General features: G+C 42.1%; 2 protein-coding genes across 2 annotated transcripts in view; both read right to left on the bottom strand.

Annotated features, from left to right (window-relative positions):
* cd99l2 (CD99 molecule-like 2) overlaps positions 1-3,115 on the bottom strand; it is a 13,319-nt gene extending 10,204 nt beyond the window's left edge. The window contains exon 1 of the mRNA XM_017427000.2: positions 2,971-3,115. Within this exon, the coding sequence (XP_017282489.1) occupies positions 2,971-3,094 (124 nt within the window). The 5' untranslated portion in view covers positions 3,095-3,115. The remainder of the gene's footprint in view (positions 1-2,970) is intronic.
* A 6,407-nt stretch (positions 3,116-9,522) lies between these two features.
* On the bottom strand, positions 9,523-19,117 carry sox19b (SRY-box transcription factor 19b). Its single transcript, XM_017427078.3, has 2 exons — positions 18,179-19,117; positions 9,523-11,929 (listed from the first exon to the last, which is right to left on the bottom strand). Exons 1-2 carry the CDS (start codon positions 18,778-18,780, stop codon positions 11,692-11,694), a joined length of 840 nt encoding a protein of 279 aa, XP_017282567.1. The 5' UTR covers positions 18,781-19,117; the 3' UTR covers positions 9,523-11,691.
* Positions 19,118-19,451: the final 334 nt, after the last annotated feature.

Raw genomic sequence — 19,451 nt, forward strand, 5'->3', positions numbered from 1 at the left:
CACACACACACACACACACACTCACCCTCATTAAAAAACTTCCAAACATCCACATTTAACTATATTAATATAATAAAAACCTGGAGCAGCAGGCGATTAGATCAGTGTTAATTATTTATGAAAGAGAGTTCATGAGCCTGGTTGTTTCTGGAAATAAACTGTTCTTCAGTCTGGTTGATCTGGCCTCGATGCTTCGCAGTCTCCTACATGAAGGCGGTGGGGGGCAAACAGCCCATGAGCAGGATGGGTGGAGTCCTTCAGTCCTTCATGGTGCCAGCAGCCCTGCTCCTGCATCTCCTGACGTAGCTGTCACTGACCGCTGTGAGGCTGTTCCCAGTGATCTTCTGAGCAGTCCTGGCCCCTCGCTGCAGGGCTTTTTCTTCTTCTTCTTCTTCTTTTGTCTGCAGCGGAGCACTTCCCACGCCTCACAGTGACGCTCTCTCCACTGCACACCTGTAGAAGCTCGTGAGGACCAGCCTGTCTGAGCCTCCTTGAGAAGCACAGCTTACTGGTGGGCCTTCTTCACCAAGCTGCTGCAGTTTGTGTCCCAGGGTACAATTAATACCCCCCAAGTACTTCACAGAGGGGACAACTTGCACCTCGGCTCTTCTAATGGAAAGACACGGATGGTGAGTTCTGGTAGCTCTTCTGAAGACCACAATTCTTTCTTTGGGTGTTTTTTTATTTTAATGTTCAAACACAGGTCGTTCTCTCTGCAGCATGTCTCCAGCTGTCCGACCTCCTGCCTGTACGCTGTCAGGGATTGGTCCTACCGCAGCTGCGTCGACTGCAGATTTGACAGCATGGTTGCTCTGATGTTTAACAGTGCCGTATTACCTCAGCAAGATGGAGAGCAGAAGGCTCCGCGCAGAGGGTCGCCATGATTGTTAGCCACACTAAAGATCAGAAATAGTTTTCCAAGCGGCTTTTTATTGCAGCGAACCTAGAGCAGCCAACTCTGATGTTGTCAACTCAAGCTTGGTGATAAATTCAGCTCGTAGGTTGTCTGTCATTACCTTGATGAACTGTAGCTTGTAGGCAGCCAATGACAGGCAGGTCACCTTTTGCACATGTGACTAGTTGAAGTTTGGGCTCTGTCAGTGGGCATTGTGCAAAATGCTGCCTGTAGACAGTTTCTGCTAAAATAGATGCAGAAGCTTCAGTGTCTATGGATAAGTCCAGGACCTGGGAGTTTCCTTGGGGTGCTTCAGTGTTTATTTGGCATGTGGTTTCATCAAATGCTGCAGCCATTAGTTTAACTTCACACACAGTACTGCTGACTCAGGAACAACCACTTCCCTCACTACAACCATGGCCACTTTGGCAAAATGGGAATTTAAATTTGCTTTAGCAGAAGGACAGTTTTTATCATCAGCCAGGTGTTTAAAGCTCTGTGAGAATACTCTGTGAGAAGTCACAAAGTCAGCTCTCGCTCACGTGGTTGCGTGACGAAAACTGCAAAATCTGGTTCTCCTAGCAGCTTGGGACAATCCAAGCCAAGAAGACAATGGTGACAGAACCCCACAACAATCCAAGCCGAGTTTTCTTAGAGCTGCCATGTTGTATTACTGGAGAGATTACTGGATGTGGGGCTCGACCCTTAATGCAAAGGTTCAGCCTACTGCCTCTCCTAACGGACTAACAGACTGTCAGTCACAGTGTAACGTGACACTTCTCAATTAAAACTAGGCACGTGGGAAAAAAATGAATAGTTGACTGTAGAGCAGCAATTAAGACCTCTGTGAATCAACAAAAATCAACGGCTGAAATAAAATTATCTGATGTGTATGCTAATTTTTTTAGTCCGAAAAAGGTCCCATTGGTTTACGTGGGAGGGGTGGAACTTAAAAGCTGTACTGCAGCCAGCCACCAGGTGCGAGCTCATGAAAGCTCGTAAAAACACTGACGGATCCGCCCACGCTCAGAAATGAAGCGAGCAGAGTGGCACTAAGAATCAGCCGCCTTTTCGTGTTGCTCGGCAGCGCTTCGTTTGTGTGAGGCGCCTCCTGGACAACATTTCTCAGTGAACTGAGTGTAGCAAAAGCCACTGGTTTTTTTTTCTTGTTTTTTTTAAGAAGAAAAGAGGTGAAAACTGGGAAAACTGGGGTGAAAAGTCGCCCCAGTTTGCCATCGTTTAGAACACTCGTTTAAAAGAAAAACACTCGATGGTTCTCCTCTGGAATGAATCTGGACTTTTGGCATTTGAATCCCGCAGCTGTATGGTCACTGAAAGCGGACCTCATCACATCGTCACATTATTCTACCGCAAAGCCGGCCTACCTTTTCCCAAGTCGACCGTTTCGGCTCTGTTACTAAGTCGCTTTGTGGTCCAAAGGAGCAGCAGCATCAGTCCTGTCAGAGTTAAACTCTATTTCTCCAAACTGAGGTCATTCAAAAAGCCATCTACAACAGGTAAGATGTTAACTGTTCATCACCCCACAGAACCCCACTTCAAAATGTCTGAGCTATCTCTTTAACGAACAGATGTCTGTTCCTAATGAGGGCGTGGAGCTGCTGGATGGCCTATTTTTAAGGAGGAATTAAAAGAAAAGAAAAAAAAAAAAGCCTAGTGTGTTTATGTGAAATGTCTCTTTTAGTTTCCTGTCAGCAGACCGTCCATCCGGTCTCTGGGCAGGACTCAGTCCCACCCCGGCACACCCCCTCATGAGATCTGATGATTTCAGCATCTCATTGTCTTTGGACAATACAAGAGCTCTGAAACAGACATGAACAGTAAGAGAAATAACATTCTCTGGTGGATTTTTAAAAAATATATAATAAACAAGTAACAATTATTGTTTGTTTGTAAATAAATTAGATCAAGTGAATAAAAAAAGCAATTATGTCTCTAGTTTTCTAGCAGCAGTGGACAGAAATCTGACTTAATCCCCGCCCCACCCTCCTTGCCCCCCCCACCTGGACCACAGTGAGAAGAAGGGGTCCGCTCAGGACTGTGGGTCAGAACCTCACCTGGTACCGGCAGGACCAGCAGGACCAGCAGGAAGCACACAGAACCGGACCTCATGTTTCTGCTCCAGGCCTTGGCTCTGTCAGTATGCAGCAGGTTCACACGGCGCTCTGAGACCTCATCCATTGCTACGCCCACAGACGGACACTTCCGGTGTCTTTTCAAAGTAAAAGACCAGGGGCAGCGGTCTGCCAAAATAAAAGACCCGAGTTTTTTTTTTTTACTTTTTTTTTAATTGTTTCCGATTAAATAAGATCTGTCTCCAAAATCATACACTGCTTGTCCTTTTGTTTAACAATAAAAATAATCTAAAAGCCTTATGAAAGGTGAACTGAGCTACTCTTTAATATTTTACCCATAATCAGACGAACTGATTTCACACACTTCCTACATCCCTGCTTAAGATTTATCCAGACTTTTGATTGGTCTAAACCTTTATAAGTAGGAGGGGCTTATAACATGGTGTTGCAGAATAAAATCAAAATCCTAGCAATCCTTAAAGGAATGCATATCACCCATCACCTTTCTTTCAGACATCAGCTAAGATCACCTTATGATGAGAAAGGACAGACCTACAGCCATTTTGGTCAAACCTTGACAAAATAAGGTTATGCACACTCTCACACATTATTGCTAGAGCTCATGTGATTTGCTTTAGCTCAAATTACAGGCTACTCCATACTTCACAAAAAGGGAGAAATGTTCTTGTTCTTTCTTTCATTTTTTTTTTTTTTTCTAGCTTTGTGCAGAACTTTTCTCTTCGTGGCGTCCAAGAGCTGCTGTCTGATTGGTCAGAAATCTGAAGTGGGGCAGTGGACTTAAAGCAGAAATGATTATATTCTTGTTTTTCTGCTGGTGCAGAAAATGGATAGTCACAAATTCACAAAGACATAAGGCTCCAGCATACCCCATAAGACGTCAAGAAGCCAGTTCGTGGCCACGTGGCTGCGAGCCGTTGGTTTTCTCACACACCTTTCATTGCCCACGATACACTGGGGTCAGAGCTCCCAGGAAGCTCCTCCCTCCTTCTACAGCAGTAAAATGGGTTTCTTCCCAACTCTACAAAATGTTGCTTCCCCTTACCCCAACCAGACATTACAGTACATGCTGTTTGGCATTTGCAAATATGATGGTGCACAATAATGAGCGAACGAAGGGAACGTGTCCCTACGCTGCCCGGCCGAGGCGCACTTCCTCCCGGCCTCCACAGCCATGAAGAGCCGCCTGTCTCTTCGTAGTCCTTTTAAGTTCAAGGGTTTATAAGCTTTGCTGGAACAAAACTGATGTTGATGATGGTGAGTAAGATGATGATGATAATGAAGGTAGTGATGATGGCTCACTAAAAAACCATCAAAAACCATCATGAGCTGTTAGTAAAAGTCTTTATCACCCCTTTGTTTTTGTCCGTGTGTGTGTGTGTGTGTTTGTTTGTATTGTATTGTATTTGTTATTACTTCATGAACTACTGGACAAATTTTAACAAAGCTTTCAGAAAGGCATCATAAACTATCGACACGAAATCAGAGATGATGATTCTACTTTGACACAAATAAAATCATAAATTTCTTTCAGTGGGTTTTAAATTATTTTCTTTTATTTGATTTAACTAATTTCTTTACTTTATGCACCACTCTTCTAGCTGTAATTTGTAGACAATGTTATAAAGTTTGGTTTGATAAAGTTAAGAAGAATAAACTAGAGAGCCTTCTCTCATATCCTTGTGGTGGCAGCAGAGGATCATTTAAATATTTCACTTCAAAAGATATAACTTAAATCTGGACATTTTGACAACATTAGTTTGTTGCTGTTTTCTCAACTAAACCTTTTTTTTGTGTTACTATGTGTATGTATGTATAATCTCCTTCAGTGATAGAACTATGTTGGGAAAAAGAAGAACTAAACTCAGCCAAGAAGCCTAATGTTTTGCCAATAATTGTTATAATTATCAGAACCTGAACTTAAGCAAAGTAGAATAAGGTAATGTCTATGTGTTTTAGACTGATGACACAACATAATGCACACACAAGGCATTAATGTGTGGTTTCTACATGTAAACACTACACAGTGACAGGTGTAGCACCTGGGAAAATGGCAGGCAAAAATCTCACCTAGTTGGTGGTCATTCCACTGAATCTCTGGTTCAGCGGCTGTACGCATGAAAATAGGCCGTGATTTTCAAACACTGGCCGCTCAGAATGGCATGACTCAGAATTCAGTGAGACTGCAGCTGAAAATTAACCTGTTTTCTCAGAATTTGGTTTCTCTGACTGTTTCCCATCAGTCCCAGCCCAGTCAGATACTGGTTTAAGTCTTTCCTACGTCAGAGATTGCAGGTGTGCTGCAGAATGAACGAGTGTGGGCTGCAAGAACCCGCCAGAGACTGGAAATCAAAGTCAGCTTCTTTTCTATCATGCTTTATGTTGAAATCCTCTCTGGTTTGCTCTCCTCCTCTGTGTTGAAACAAATAAAAAAATTGTGAATGAAAGTATGACCAGTGAGATAAAAGATTCAGATCAATTTATTACTTTGAACAGGTTGTGACTCCAGTCGGAGACCACCACTCGTTCCAAACACTGAGAATGACCACACTCTTTGTGGACACTTGAAGTCCCCCTCGGCAGATCCATGGAAACCACTTGTTGAAGCTTCACTGCTTGTTGCTGGGCAATGGGATAAACTGGACCAGAAAATCCCCCTATTGACACCCCCTCCACCCACCGACCCTCTCCCTCTGTAGGACAGTAGGCGAGAAATGTTTCTCTGGAATTTCTAAATCTTTCTCAGATTAGGAATTCAGTATTCACTAAGCATGCTGGGATACAAGCTGAATGACCGAGTCCAGAATGAGTCCAGAACTGAGTGAAAGGATCCATTTAAAGGAAACACTCAGAATAAGGACTAAATAATGCTGTTGTTATTGTGCATTGATAAAAGAAAGAACCCAGGAAGAGATTTCTTTAAATTCTTTTAAATCTCTTTAAATTCAGATACACACTGATTTTCAGTTGGCTCAGTCTATTAGTCAAATCCAACAACTGACAGCTTCATTTTCATCTATTTTTATCACCTGCAGCCAGAAAGCAGGCAAATGTTTTTATCTGCGTGGGTTTGTTGGCAAAATATTTCATGAACCATTGGCTGATTTTATCAACTTTGAGAGAGTAATTTGATGTACACCCACACCTGATGAGCCTTTACTCAACACATTGCTGTAATTTACACTGACAAGTACTGATTTAAGCTTAGACAGCACAATGTGACTAAACTAACAGATGAACTCAAAACCCCAAAACATTACTGAAACTGTCCATCGGAAGGCAGCCATGTTGGATCATCAGGTCTAGTTGGTTTGTTCTACTTGTCACTCAGAAATTACAAATTAAACTGGTTTTACAATCTGCAAATTTGAGTCAGGTTCCAGAGACAGTCAGCTTTAAAACCTGACTGGTTCCGTCTTGGAACGACACAATAAATTATTTTATTCATGAAAAATTCTGATTTTACATAATGTGAAGGAGAGCCGTTGATTTTGTTCCTCTCTTGTGGAACCAACTTTCAGTTTGTCTGTGAGGCTGACACCCTGCCTGCTTTTAAGATTAGACTTCTGACTTTCCTTTTTCATAAATCCTGTAGAAACTCCACCTGGACCAGACATTTTATATCAGTGTCTCTTTCCTGTCCTCTCAAACCCCAACCGGCTGAAGCAGATGGCCACTCGTCCTGAGCCTGGTTCTGCTGGAGGTTTCTTCCTGTTCCTTTCCACTGTGGCCAATGTGCTGCTCAGGATGGGAGATTGTGACGAAGCTTAGATTTGACATAATCTGCTGGGTTCTTGAGATAGATAACTTTTACTATATAATGTTTTATAAGTGGGAGAAACGGACCGTAACTGAATTTGAATCTGGACTCATTTTAAACTGAACTGGATTTACGAATTGGACTTATCACTTCGTAATGTGCCCTAAGACGACTTGTAAATTGGTGCTTTATAGATAAACTGAATTAAATTATATTTGAACTGACCTTTGAATCCTAAACTCGGTGTTAAGAAAAAACCAGTCAAGAATAATGACAGTTATTACAGAATAAACCATTACATCTTTCTAAACATGACAGCAGTCAGATTTGATGACTTAAGATTCTTTAGAAAAGTCGACCGGGACTCCAGACTGACATACTATGCACTGAGTAACTCTACGTCTTTACGTTATTTGGTGCCCCCCCTCCACCCGCTGATCTCGGTGCCCTCATCTTTTATCCTGTCTCTCTTGCTCCTATCCCCTCCCCTCGGTGACCGATTAGCCAGTGTGGGGTTCCCTTGTATTTCCATGAGAAAGGCGACAGTCGGTGAAAGGGTTAAGCCTGAGGACACAGCCCCCCCAGAAAGCAGCTCTAATTTTCTACTCGGTGGGGGTGGGGGACAAAGACACCCAGGGGGAGAGCAGAGACTCAGTTTTACTATATGCACCTGCGGCCTGAAAAGCCACAGACAATGTGCCTTCGAAACGGCCAATTATGAACGGTTTTCTAAAGAGCTGTGGAAGAGGAGGAGGGGTGGTTACTACTGAAAGGGATGGGGGGTCCAAAAGAGGAAAGTGAATTTTAAAACAGGCTAAAGAGAAGAAAGTAAATAATCATTGCAGACTTTATAGAGACCCCCTACCCCCAGCCGGGTTTTCTTCCTGAAGAAGTGCTGACTGAAGTCTCCATGATGGTTTCATCTTTACTGGGACTCCAGAAGATCAGGAACTAATGCAAGGCGAGCATTTCCAGCCCAACTAAAGGAAGGATCAGATGATTCAGCATAAGAGCTTCATCTCAGACTCTAAAGACCTAAGTTTGCAGGTAAAGGGTTAAAGGTTATGCCAGGACAATTAAAGAGAGACTGAACAAGTATGGCCTGTTTGGTAGTGCTGCAGGAGAAAGCTTCTTTTCTCTAAAAACAACATGGCAGCACGACACGGCCTTGAAAAGTTTCATCTGAGTGAACCATAAAACTTCTGGAACAATGTCTTTTGGACATGAGACCAAAGTACAGATGTTTACCCACAATGCACAGGAGCAAACAAGCACAAACACCTCCTAGCAACAAACAGCACGGTGGTGGAGGGCTGATGGTTTGGGCTGGTCTTGTAGCCACGGGACCTGGGCCCTTCGCAGTCCTTGAGTTGACCATGAGATCCTCCGTAGACCAAAGTATTTTACAGCCATGGTTTACAAACTGTGGTACAAATACTGGTACTCGGGAAAACCTCTAGTGGTACTTAAAAGAAATTGTGGTATTACCACACACACACAGCTCTCTCTCTCTCTCTCTATATATATATATATATATATATATATATATATATATAGAGAGAGAGAGAGAGAGAGAGAGAGAGAGAGAATACTTTTAGAAAAAAAAAAGTGAACAGTGGTTTATGGTTTATCGATGTGCTTATGGTTAAAAGCACCAGTGACGTTTGTGTGAAACCTGGTAGCAAAGAGGAGCAAAACAGCAAGGAAATTTGACTCAACCCTGTATCTTTTTTTTTCCCGCTTTTCTGTGCAGGGTTGCAGCAGCAGGTGCCCATCTCCAGTGGTCATTATGCAAAAGGCAGGGACATCCTGGACATGTCACAAGTCCATCACAGAGCTATTTGATTCAAAGAACCTCTAGTTTGTTTGTTTTTTAAGTTGTGGGGTAAAAGAGCCAGTTGTGTGAAGCCTGTGATGTGAACCATCACATCTCAAACTGCAGTTTTAACCAGGGATCCGTTACTTTATGCTTCAAAGAGAGCTTATGTAACACCATGATTGTGCTGAGGAGGAGCAGGCAGCAACCGTGGTAAAAGTTCCTGCTGGCTTCAACTCAAGAAGCAGGGACAGTAGGTTTTCCAGCATGTCTATGGAGTGAACAGCTTGTACTCCTAGTTTTATTATTTGTCATAATGATGATACTTTGAGACCTCAATATTTTTCAAGCTGGTACTTGTTATAAAACTTTTGAGAACCACTGTTCTAAAGTCTAAATGTGAGACCATCTGACAGCTGAAGCTTGGACCAAACTGGGTCATGATGCAACAGGACAATGATCCCAAACACAGCAGCTGATCTACAGAATGGCTCAAGAACTAAATAATGAAGGTGCTGAAACGGTCCAGTCAAAGTCCAGAACCTCAATCTGACTGAAATGCTCTGGTGGGTTCTTCATAGAGCCGAGCAGAAAATAATGTCCGCAAACCTCAATGAGCTGAAGCAACGTTGGAAAGAAGAGTGGGCCAAAACTCCTCAACCATTTGATAGACTGACAACAGAAAACCACTACTGGGAGTTATTGCTGCTCAAGGAGGTTCTACAAGCTGCTGGAACCATTTTCTCCCGTTTCAATCTTTTAATTGGCTCATAGTTATTAATTCACCTTAATCAGTTCATATGTTCTGGTTGGTGTAAATTCAGAGATGAGTTGGGAATTTGTCAAACGTTCTGTAATTTTCTGAAAGTAAGAAAATGTAAGTGATCAGTTTTCTACAACACTAGTATTAAATCCTGTTTAAAAAAAATGTAAACTTAAATATGGTCATGAGTGTCACATAAGGGTTTTTAATCAAAAAGGAATAAAGACTCTTGACAGCAAGAGCCTAAACTATTTACAACAGAATTTATACAGCGTCTACATGGCAGCATTTAAAAACCATTTACTCTAAAAAAACAAAAATAGAAAAGTTCCCTTTAAGTAGTAATGTAAACATTCACGTATTACTGTATTAGAAGTATGGCAGAGAATTAGGGCCACTCAGGTTTTTGCTTTGACATTAAAATTGCAATCATGTCAAGACTAAAGTTCTAATGTTGAAGAAAAAAGCTGAATATTTACAGAAAAAAGTTGCAAAAAAGGTGTAATCTTTCCAGACTAAATCAGAGAAACTCTCCATTCTGCTCCTGAACCCGACTGCATTTATTTTATTATTATTTAGCTGTGGGTTATCGGTGAGCTTATATTGTGTTAACTACAAAACATGAAGTTTTTTTTTTTAAAACCAGTGAGAAGTGTTGCCTTTAATACATCCACAGCAGCGAAAATTATAGAACTTCTTTTAATCCTTCACAATAAGAGTCTCATACAGATGCACTGTCTTAACTTTTAAATACTCTCAAAACTCCTAGAGCAGTGCCAGTTTTATTTAATACTAATAATGCAAGCCATTTTAAATGTTTAGGATGTTTAGAGTTTTTTTAAGGCTAACATTCACTGCACATGCTTGAGATTCTTATTGTGAAGGGCTGAAACAAGTTCTGCAGCAGGAGTAATAAATCAAGCTTCAGACCATTTTGTAGTCACTCCAGTCAAAGAGACCCATAACCTTCGGCTACAGTAATAACAAATAGAACAAATGCAGTCGGGTTCAGGAGCAAAGACGGGTTCACTTCATCCGGTTTAGTCTTGAAAGAAGACTTTCTGTAAATAAAATTGACTTTTCCCACTCAACAGTTTGACTTCAATATCGATGTACCAATTTTAAAGTCAAAACAGAGAAACAAAACTAAAAAAAATACCTTTGTCCTAAATGTTTTTTTTTTTTTTTTTTCCTGAGTAGCCCCAACACACTGTAGTACACAAGAGACTTAAAACCCACTTCAGGCATTCGTTTCCAGTGCATGTTTGGGAAGCTCTGTGCGTGTAATAACAGTCGATCAAATACAATATTTAGTTTTTGCAGACGGAAAAAAAACAAGTCTGCAGTCAGTAGAAAATCAGTTTGCTGGTTTGTAAGTTTCACAAAGTAAAAAGACATTTAAAAAAAAAATATATATGGATGCTACACCTCACTGGAAAGTTTCAGAAGAAGATTGAAGTTTTGATTTACTGAGGATTAAAAATAAAATCAACTGTTTTAATCTGCTGAATGGATTATTAAAAGAAACATCCTGTTAAAGAAAATGAATGAAACTTGTGACTAAAACAAAAGGAATCATAAACACATGGTCTGAAAATAAACTGTACATAAACATGCAAAAATCAAATCTACAACTAGCTATGGCAAAAACCAAACCGCTACAAGCAGCGGCACAAAACTGGTGAAAAAGGACCTCCTGCGTGCTGCTGAGGGGTGGATGGATCCAGAGTTCTGGTTCCTCTGATGGTCCCACAGGTGCTGTTTAAAATCTGCCCACAGAACTTTAACTGGGAATAATCCAAGGCACAACGTTCATAAAAAGAAAGAAGTTTACAAGTTGTACATTTCATTAGCTGACACCAGCTGCAATTCATCATCATCATCATCATCAGAGACCAGGAACAGAACCAATGAGCAGAGTTCTGGAGGATTTCAGGTGATCAGGGTGGGGGTTGTCTGGTAGTTTGTCGTGGCGTTTTAAAATTCACGTACAGACTGCAGCTCTCAGGACTTTCCTCGGATCACTAAGACCTGTGTGCAAGAAAAGCACTGAACGAGTTGGACTGAAAGGTCTGTAACCGAGGCCACGTGTGACTGAAGGGGTTCAGGATCCAGTGAAGAACCGGTCCCCTTCCTATCAAATAAACACAAACCTGAGAGTGAAGTCGTCCTCTTTAGTATGGGTCGATAAGGAAAAAGCTGAGATCAGCCACATCTGATGACTTCTGTCCAATGAGAATTTTCTTCAACATCATGTGACCCTGTGGTACTCCTCACCTGATTCTCATGTCAGTTCCTCTTCTTATTCTACACACCCCGACCCACCCCCAGAATCCCACTGCAGTCCTAGATGTGCGTGAGCGGGACGGTTCCGCTGAGGTAGTGCTGCTGGACGCTGGCGTAGCCCCTCTGTGCAGTTGCAGGGTCAGAGGAATCCCCTCCTGGTCCAGGAATGTACATGCTGATCATGTCCCTGAGGTCCCCCTGTAGAGCTCCTCGGTGGTGGTTTGGCGTCCCCGCTGACGGGGAGTGGGACACTGTGACCGGGCTCAGCTGCTGTGGACTGTTGCTGTAGGACATGGGACTGTGGGATAAAAAACAAATACAAGTTAGAGGCACATTTCATGTTACTGTGATGAGTTTTGTACAGGTCAGAATCAAAAGATGTTAGTATAGCTACTCCCCCGTCTTCTGTGTAACATAGAACCTTAACTGAAGCAGAGAACAAAACATTGAATGTTCCTGATGAGCGGTGGATGTATGTGTTCACAGTAAAAGTTCTCCTACAAAAACAGCAAAGATATAGTTGATCTTTAGGTTAAAATAGGAGAGGAAGAAGTAGAGTGCTGACTAGTTAATAGAACCTCTCATTCTTTATACTCATCTTGCTGCGACAAAAAAAAATTGCTTTCAGTTAAAAATCTAAAAGGTGCAGGTGCATAAGCACTAAAGCACCGTTATTACTGCCCTGATAAAACATTTGTTCTGCATCTCAATGCACAGCTTTATATTAAAACATGCAGATTAAACACAAACATGTGGCTCCATTGGGAATAGTGAGAGAAGTCTTTTGGTAGCATTCTGTTGCATAAACAACCTGTTTGAAGCTCTTCAGCTCAGAAACATCAGAGTTTAATAAGTTACAGAAAGTTGAACTTTACATCACTGATCTGGTGTTTTGATCCTAAATTCTTTTTTTTACATTTTAAGTTTGATGAATTTTAATGATTTTTTCAACAGAAGGTTCAGTTAACAGTTGGTGTCACATTTTTGAATTGCCTAAAATTTTCCAAATGTCTTTTCAGTATATTTAGACTTTATACTGTACATCAAACGGAAATTTATTTTTCACGCAGTGTGTCTAACTGCTACAAGGGTTTTCTCAAATCCTACCAAAGGTCAAAGAGCACACAGCCAAGCTTCCACAGATTCAGTTATATTTAGTTCAAAATATTATCTTCAAAACTAGAAGTGAAAAGCCTTTCAAACTTCATATTTGGTAAATGGTTCCTAACATATACAGCACATTTTCAACCTCCAGTTTCTGAAAAGCACTTTAGAGTATCTCATTCGCCCATTCATACTCCACTTCTTTCTTTCATTTATACAGAATATATTCAAACTCATACACCGATAAGCATAGTGATGGGTGTCTTATCCAAGAACACATCGGCAACGCTGCAGGGACCGGGTATCAAACCCCCAACCCTCCAATCAGAGGATGACCACAAACATAAAACACTGAAGAAACATAAAAATTCACGTGTACCCATCAGTCTTCTGCTGCCCAAGAAGCATTTCGAACGTCTGACTTACCATTGGCTAAACCTAGCATAAAGCAACTCATAACCTTCATTAAACCAGGTAAACAACTGAGAACAAGATCTCTTTTACAAGGGCAACCTGGCCAAACCCCTTTTCGATTGTCCAGTCTCACCACAACTCGCTTTGCCCCAGTTTGACTACTTGGTCTTTGATATAACAGAGTGCTGCCTCAATGTGGTTGAGTTGTCATGGCGAGACCGCCTGACACTTTCGCAAACACAACACAGCCATGGAGGACATCAGGGTGATTGAATAGCTGCTGCTCGGTTTGGGGATTTTATTGTTGGACTATGGGTAAAAATCAGACAGCCGGAGAAGCTGCAGGCGACAAAAGTTTGTGAAGCCAGACAGCTGCATCAAACCGGAGACGAAAAGACAAACTAATATATGAAGGTAAGCTAAACTCTAGATTGCTAGAGTTGTAAGTCATGTGTACAACACTGAACGATGCAAGTTATCACTATTATGCTTGAACACGAACACTGTAACGTTTCAGACGGCTCAACAGAAAACTTATTGATGTGGATTTCAACCAAGAGGCTCTGATGATGCACCACTTGTTCAATAAAACCAGTGTCTTAGTGTTAGCAGAATAGAAAATTGTGATGCAGTCATAACTGACAAAACTGTTCATTAGAATCTGCCTCAAAGTCCAAACTTTTCTTTTTGTCTAGGCAAAGCCAAAGCAAGTACAAAAAAAAAAAAAAAAAAGAAATACACATGCAGCTAAAAACCAGTGATGGAATGAGAAAATCCATTGTTGTTGTGGTATTTAAAAACATTTTTTATGTAGCCGTGTTTCACTTTATCAGATTTTACAGGGACTAGTAAAGCCCAGTTGAGTCTATGCAAGTACTCCTACTCTTGTACTTTAAGTACATTTGAAAGAGTATTTTTTTATAAGTAGAACTTGTGATATTTTTTTTTTAACTGGGGTAAATGATCTTTGTTCTTTCTGGTGTCAAAGCAGCTGCTGGTTCTGCTGAAGAGGAATATGTACTGTGTTGGAAAAACACACGCACCTCAAGCAACTAGCCAACTTGTCTGCATGCAGGAGTCAGTGTTACTTTTAAAAAAATATCCATGCCCAAAGCAAGCTTACCACTAATGGGTAAATAAGTGAAAGTCACAAAACAATTCTCAGCCACAGTTTCCAAAAAAATGCTATGACTGAGTCAAGGCTACCTTCCTTTTGCTGGTCAGAGCCGTACATCGAGACCATTTGGTGAAGCTCCCTTTGAATTCTGTCATCAGCCAACAAGCACTGAAACGTCTGCACCTCAGTTTCATGGTGTTGGTTTAAGTGTTGCCATCTTAATGGACATACATATACACACACACACACATATATACATATATATTAAACAAAGTAACAGAGAAATGATGTGGTTGCTAGGTTTTAAAAATGGTGGGTTTGATTCTTGTGATTGCCCAATCTGATCTGGCCAATGGCCTGCAGCCTGCTGATGTCAAATCTTCAGCTTGCTTGAAACCTTGGCCTTTCTAAGAATGGAGCTGGAAGCAGGTGGGATCACCCAATGGAAAGATTTTGAACTTGTGCCGGGTCGACCCGAGTAGAGCAGAGTTGAGCCCATGGAAAAAAGCCATGAAAGGTCAGAAGTACACTTCATAAAACAATCAAAAACAATCACTAATATAGGAAAAAAAAAACAATTTTTTTACCTACATAAATGATTTTCAAGTCAAAGTGCAGGGGCGTGGCATAATAACAAATTTAACAGTGGCTTAAAACAGACAAAGTTCAAAGGTCTCACTGACTGTTGTTCAGTGTAGAACAAAAAGCTCCAAAAGAAAAGAATTGCAGTTTCAGGGTGTTCCACACCGAGGGGGCAGCAAGGAACTGATAGATGGACAACACTGTTAGAGCGTGAGGCATAGTGGCTGTTCGCTCTCTGTAGAAAAGTGGACAAATAAGAAATAGGCCCAGTAGGGCCTTGTAGATTAGAACCATCCAATGTGTATACATGCATGCAGTCAGAAGACCAGCCAGATTTTGTATCCAGCTCACGGTGATGAGTGAGGTGGCTGTAACCTGGGAAGAACCTCAGAGAACCGCAGTAAACAGGGTCTAGGGTCATGTACAGCTAATCACCATAAATCAGGTAAAGAAAGATATCTGATACTCAGATCTTCTTACTGACTGAAATACAGGAGTTATTTCTATAAGTTAACCCCCCCCAACTTAAGTTTGGCTACCAAATTAGCAAGATTAGCTTTAAATGATAGCTCACAATTGAAGAGAAAACCCAAGTTTTTATCATTTGAAATAGAAACTTAAGAAATATTCCCTGTTGGCTCTCTTATTAGAAAATACCATTAGCTTGATTTTGTCAACATTTAAACCAGTTTTGGCTTTTTCTTGGTTTTCTATACTTCTACAGTTCATACAACAAAACCTGGTATTTTTCTGAGCTCAGATTAATAAAAATAGTCACTAATAAACACTAATTAACAATAAAAATAAGTGGCCCAATGTGGTATGGTGTGGGCTGAGGTGGCAACACAATAACGCAAAGAATGCAGTTTTGTAAAATGTTGTGCAGATGAAAATAGGCCGAGATATTGAAAACAGCTAGCTGGTCACTTGGCTGCAAATACTCTGAATTTAGTGAGACTACATCTCAGAATTCACTTATTTTAAGCCTCCAGTTACAGCCCAGTGAGAGGCTACCTTTGGTTTGGGGACCTAAGATACCAAATTGGGACTGATTGGAGACCAAATAAAGGATAATTTGTGACCAACTTAAAACATAATTAAAAGTTACTCTGTGACCAAAAAACTATGTAATTTGCCTGAATATTGCAGGAATATCAGTTTATTCACAGTTACATGTGTACGCAAATATGTTCTGAGTACAACTTTGTGATTCCAAATTACATATTTTGATAGATTTCTGTCTCAAACTAGTTTCCAACAGTGACATACAAGCTGTAAATAAAAAAATTCCACTGTACCATTAACAGATAAACTGGATATTAATGGTGTTTTAACATCTCCAATCACAAAGAGTTGTGAAACTGACTGTAGTGTAAATGTTTATAAAATAGTGTTTGCTAAAGTTGTTGAGATAGACAGCTGAATCCACTCTGATCTTGCTCCCTTTGAGTTGGCCGTTAAGTTGGTAATCTGGTCAGAAAACATGAAGCCAAGTCTAGTCTGGCTCCTAATGCCCATGCAAAAACAGTAAATGTTAATCCGCTCTCTGGGCCAGAGCATGGCTCTGTGGTGGTGAGGACTACTTCCTGAATTATCAGTGATTTGATGTTTAGTAACTAGCTTAGAGCAATAATCAGAACTGTCATTTTGCCTTCTGAATTTATAATGCAGAGTGGATTGAACAAGTTCAGTTTGAATATATTGGCCAAAAAATACAGATATTCACCAAAGAAAAAATATTTTCATTTTTATCTTCAAGACCAGTTGCAGAAGTCTGTAGGACACAAACAGGGACAAAGGATCAGAACTGATGTTATACAAAATAAAACTACAAACCCTTAAAAAAGGATTAATAAATGAAATTTAAAAAGTAAATAAAAAAAATTTAAAAAGAAAAAAAAGTTTAAAAAAATCTTCATTCTACGGAAGCAACAAGTGCTGCATGTCATTAAGGACAATGGTTTAGGAGTGATGGTGAGACTGTGGGGGGGCCACACACAGAGCTGCCCTGCCTGATCAACATTCCAGGCAGGGCCCGGCCCAGAGCCGTGCCACATGCATAACAAGTAGGCAACAGACCGAACCCTGTTGTTGGGTCAGACTCGCATCCATCCATCACCCATCCCTCTATCTATTGAGATGTGGGTCGAACCAACCTGGGCATATTCTCATTTTGAAGTTTTATTAGACCTGAGGTGCGTTTTAGACCAGTTTTATTTATATTAATTGTGTTTCTCACCCATTCCAAACTAATTATCCATCCAACCATCATCCATCCTCTGTACCCACTTTTCCCGTTCAGGCGTTGTGGTGAGCTGGTGCTGGTGCCTTGTCTCCAGCCGTCATTGGGTGGGGGTGTAAACACCTGGACAGGTCACCACTACATCTCATCCATCTAACTTTAGTCTTGTTCAAACTTTGTGAAGGAACCATGCGTTTGCCAGTTTAGGTCCAAAAAGGAAAAGTCGGAAACATGTGGTTAAAGAGTGCAGATAAGTGAAAATGTAATCTGTTCATTGTTTGAACACCAAGCTGAGTCTGGAGGTGGGGAAGAAGAAATCTGAGCCACTTTGGACACCTTTAATCAGCTGTTAATGGGTTCTGCTCAGGTTCTAACAGATGCAACAGGACTTTCTGTAACGACTTAGTGGTAAGTTCAGTTTGTTAGGTGTGTTCTTAAACTTAGAGTGTAATGTTTGAAAGGGTGGTTCATAAGCAGCAGTGTGTGTGACGTTTGTGGCGATGACTCAGTCAGTTTTATAAATGTTAAGCAAAAATTCGATGTGGTAGTAGCTAAGACCAATCCTCATTACACATTCTGAGCCAACTGCACAAGTCCTTTGTTCAAAACTTTAAATCCTTTAACTTTGAGGCGTCAACTTTTCTTTGTTCGAAAAATACCTCACAATCCACTGGGCAGATTGTGACGAAACTCAAGACAGTATAATTGGATGCACATCTAAAACTGATTAACTTTGGGAGTCAACCCAATTCAAGATGGCTGCCACAACTAGTTAACCAGAGCCAAACACACAACTTGGTCAGTTTAACAGATGTTGAGCCTGGTGTGGTAGTAGCTGAGAGTCGTCCCAAACACACACTTTAAGCATGAGATCCAAGTTATTTTCAAGGCTTGACCAAAACAGCTACAACTCTTGTCTCTCCTTAACACAAGCTTAAAACTCTGACATGAAAGGCGGCGGGCGATATGCATTCCTTAAAGTAACAGTAGGCTTTTATTTTGAAATGATTTCCTCTCTTTATGAGAGAAACAAAGTTTCGGAGTTACACTTGTTTGAACAGACAGTTTAAAGGCCGGTTCCGGCTCACCTGTAGGAGTTGGCTCCGGTCATGTAGGTCTGGGCTCCGGTCATGGCGGGCGGGTACTGCAGGGCGGGCAGCTCGTACCGGTGCAGCTGCTGGCTGTAGCCGAGCCCCTCGCTCTGCATGCCGGTGTACGGTCCGGGGGAAGCCCAGCTGTAAGCCTCCATCCTGGGGCTGCCTGCCGCCAGGGTGCCGGCCGCTGACAGCGGGTACTTGCCCACCTGCGGGTCCTTCTTCAGCAGGGGCTTGGTCTTCCGCCGGGGCTTGTACTTGTAGTCCGGGTACTCCTTCATGTGGACCGCCCGGAGCCTCTTGGCCTCGTCGATGAAGGGTCTCTTCTCCGAGTCCGTCAGCAGCTTCCACTCGGCCCCCAGGCGCTTACTGATCTCGGAGTTGTGCATTTTGGGGTTCTCCTGGGCCATCTTCCGCCTCTGACCCCTGGACCAGACCATGAAGGCGTTCATGGGCCTCTTCACTTTGTCCATGGGGTCGGTTCCGGGCGGACAGGCCGGTTTCTGGTGAGAGTTGGCCCCGCCGATGGTCGACATGCCCGCAGAGGTCTGGGTCTGTCCCGCTGGCTTCAGCTCGTGCTCCATCAGGCTGTACATGTTGGACAGGTGCGCAGCTCGTGACGTCTGGCTCCCCGGCAGGTCTTACCGGTACTACCGGCTGATTTAAATGAGCTAATTACGCCCGCGAACACACCCTGGCCCAGATGAGACCGACGGAATGCAGCCTCTTGTTTGTGTCTGCTGCGAGTCAAGAGGCTCTCATTACTTTGGAATAAAGTTCGACTTTACGAATCAGGGACTGGGAAGGACCGAGAGCGGCTGGCAACACCTGTCAGACGGACCCGGCACCCTCTGAGCTCCTCCGGTCCCACAGGGTCCCTCTGGGTCCGCCGGGGACCAATAGGAAGGCAGGACTGCGGCCCGAGTCCCTGGATTTGAATGTGAATGGGTTCTGACGGCATGTCAAACACTTGTTGATGTGTGTGTGTGTGAGAGAGAGAGAGAGGCGGCGGGGGGGCACAATAACAGGGGCGGATCTAGGACCAGGATTCAGGGGGGCAGGGCCCTTAAAAGAACACCATTGGCTGGCAGTGCTTTGTGAATAATAAATAATTTTCTGCACATGGTACTTTAAGCCTTTTCTCAGTGATCATTACTGAGAACCATAGCAGGGGGGGTCCATAAAACCTGTTTTGTTTCAATAAAACTTTTTTTCCCCTCTCTGTTAATGATCAAACAGAGAATCACATAATCTGCAGTTCCAGTCA

Source organism: Kryptolebias marmoratus, linkage group LG7 (genome assembly GCF_001649575.2).
Source record: "Kryptolebias marmoratus isolate JLee-2015 linkage group LG7, ASM164957v2, whole genome shotgun sequence".
NCBI lineage: Eukaryota > Metazoa > Chordata > Actinopteri > Cyprinodontiformes > Rivulidae > Kryptolebias > Kryptolebias marmoratus.

Excerpts from the sequence above, each read along its gene's own strand:
- sox19b (XM_017427078.3), bottom strand. The coding sequence starts at position 18,780 with ATGTACAGCCTGATGGAGCACGAGCTGAAGCCAGCGGGACAGACCCAG. Across the intron at positions 11,930-18,178 it reads ACCGGAGCCAACTCCTACAG|TCCCATGTCCTACAGCAACA; the intron begins GTGAGCCGGAAC and ends TTTATCCCACAG.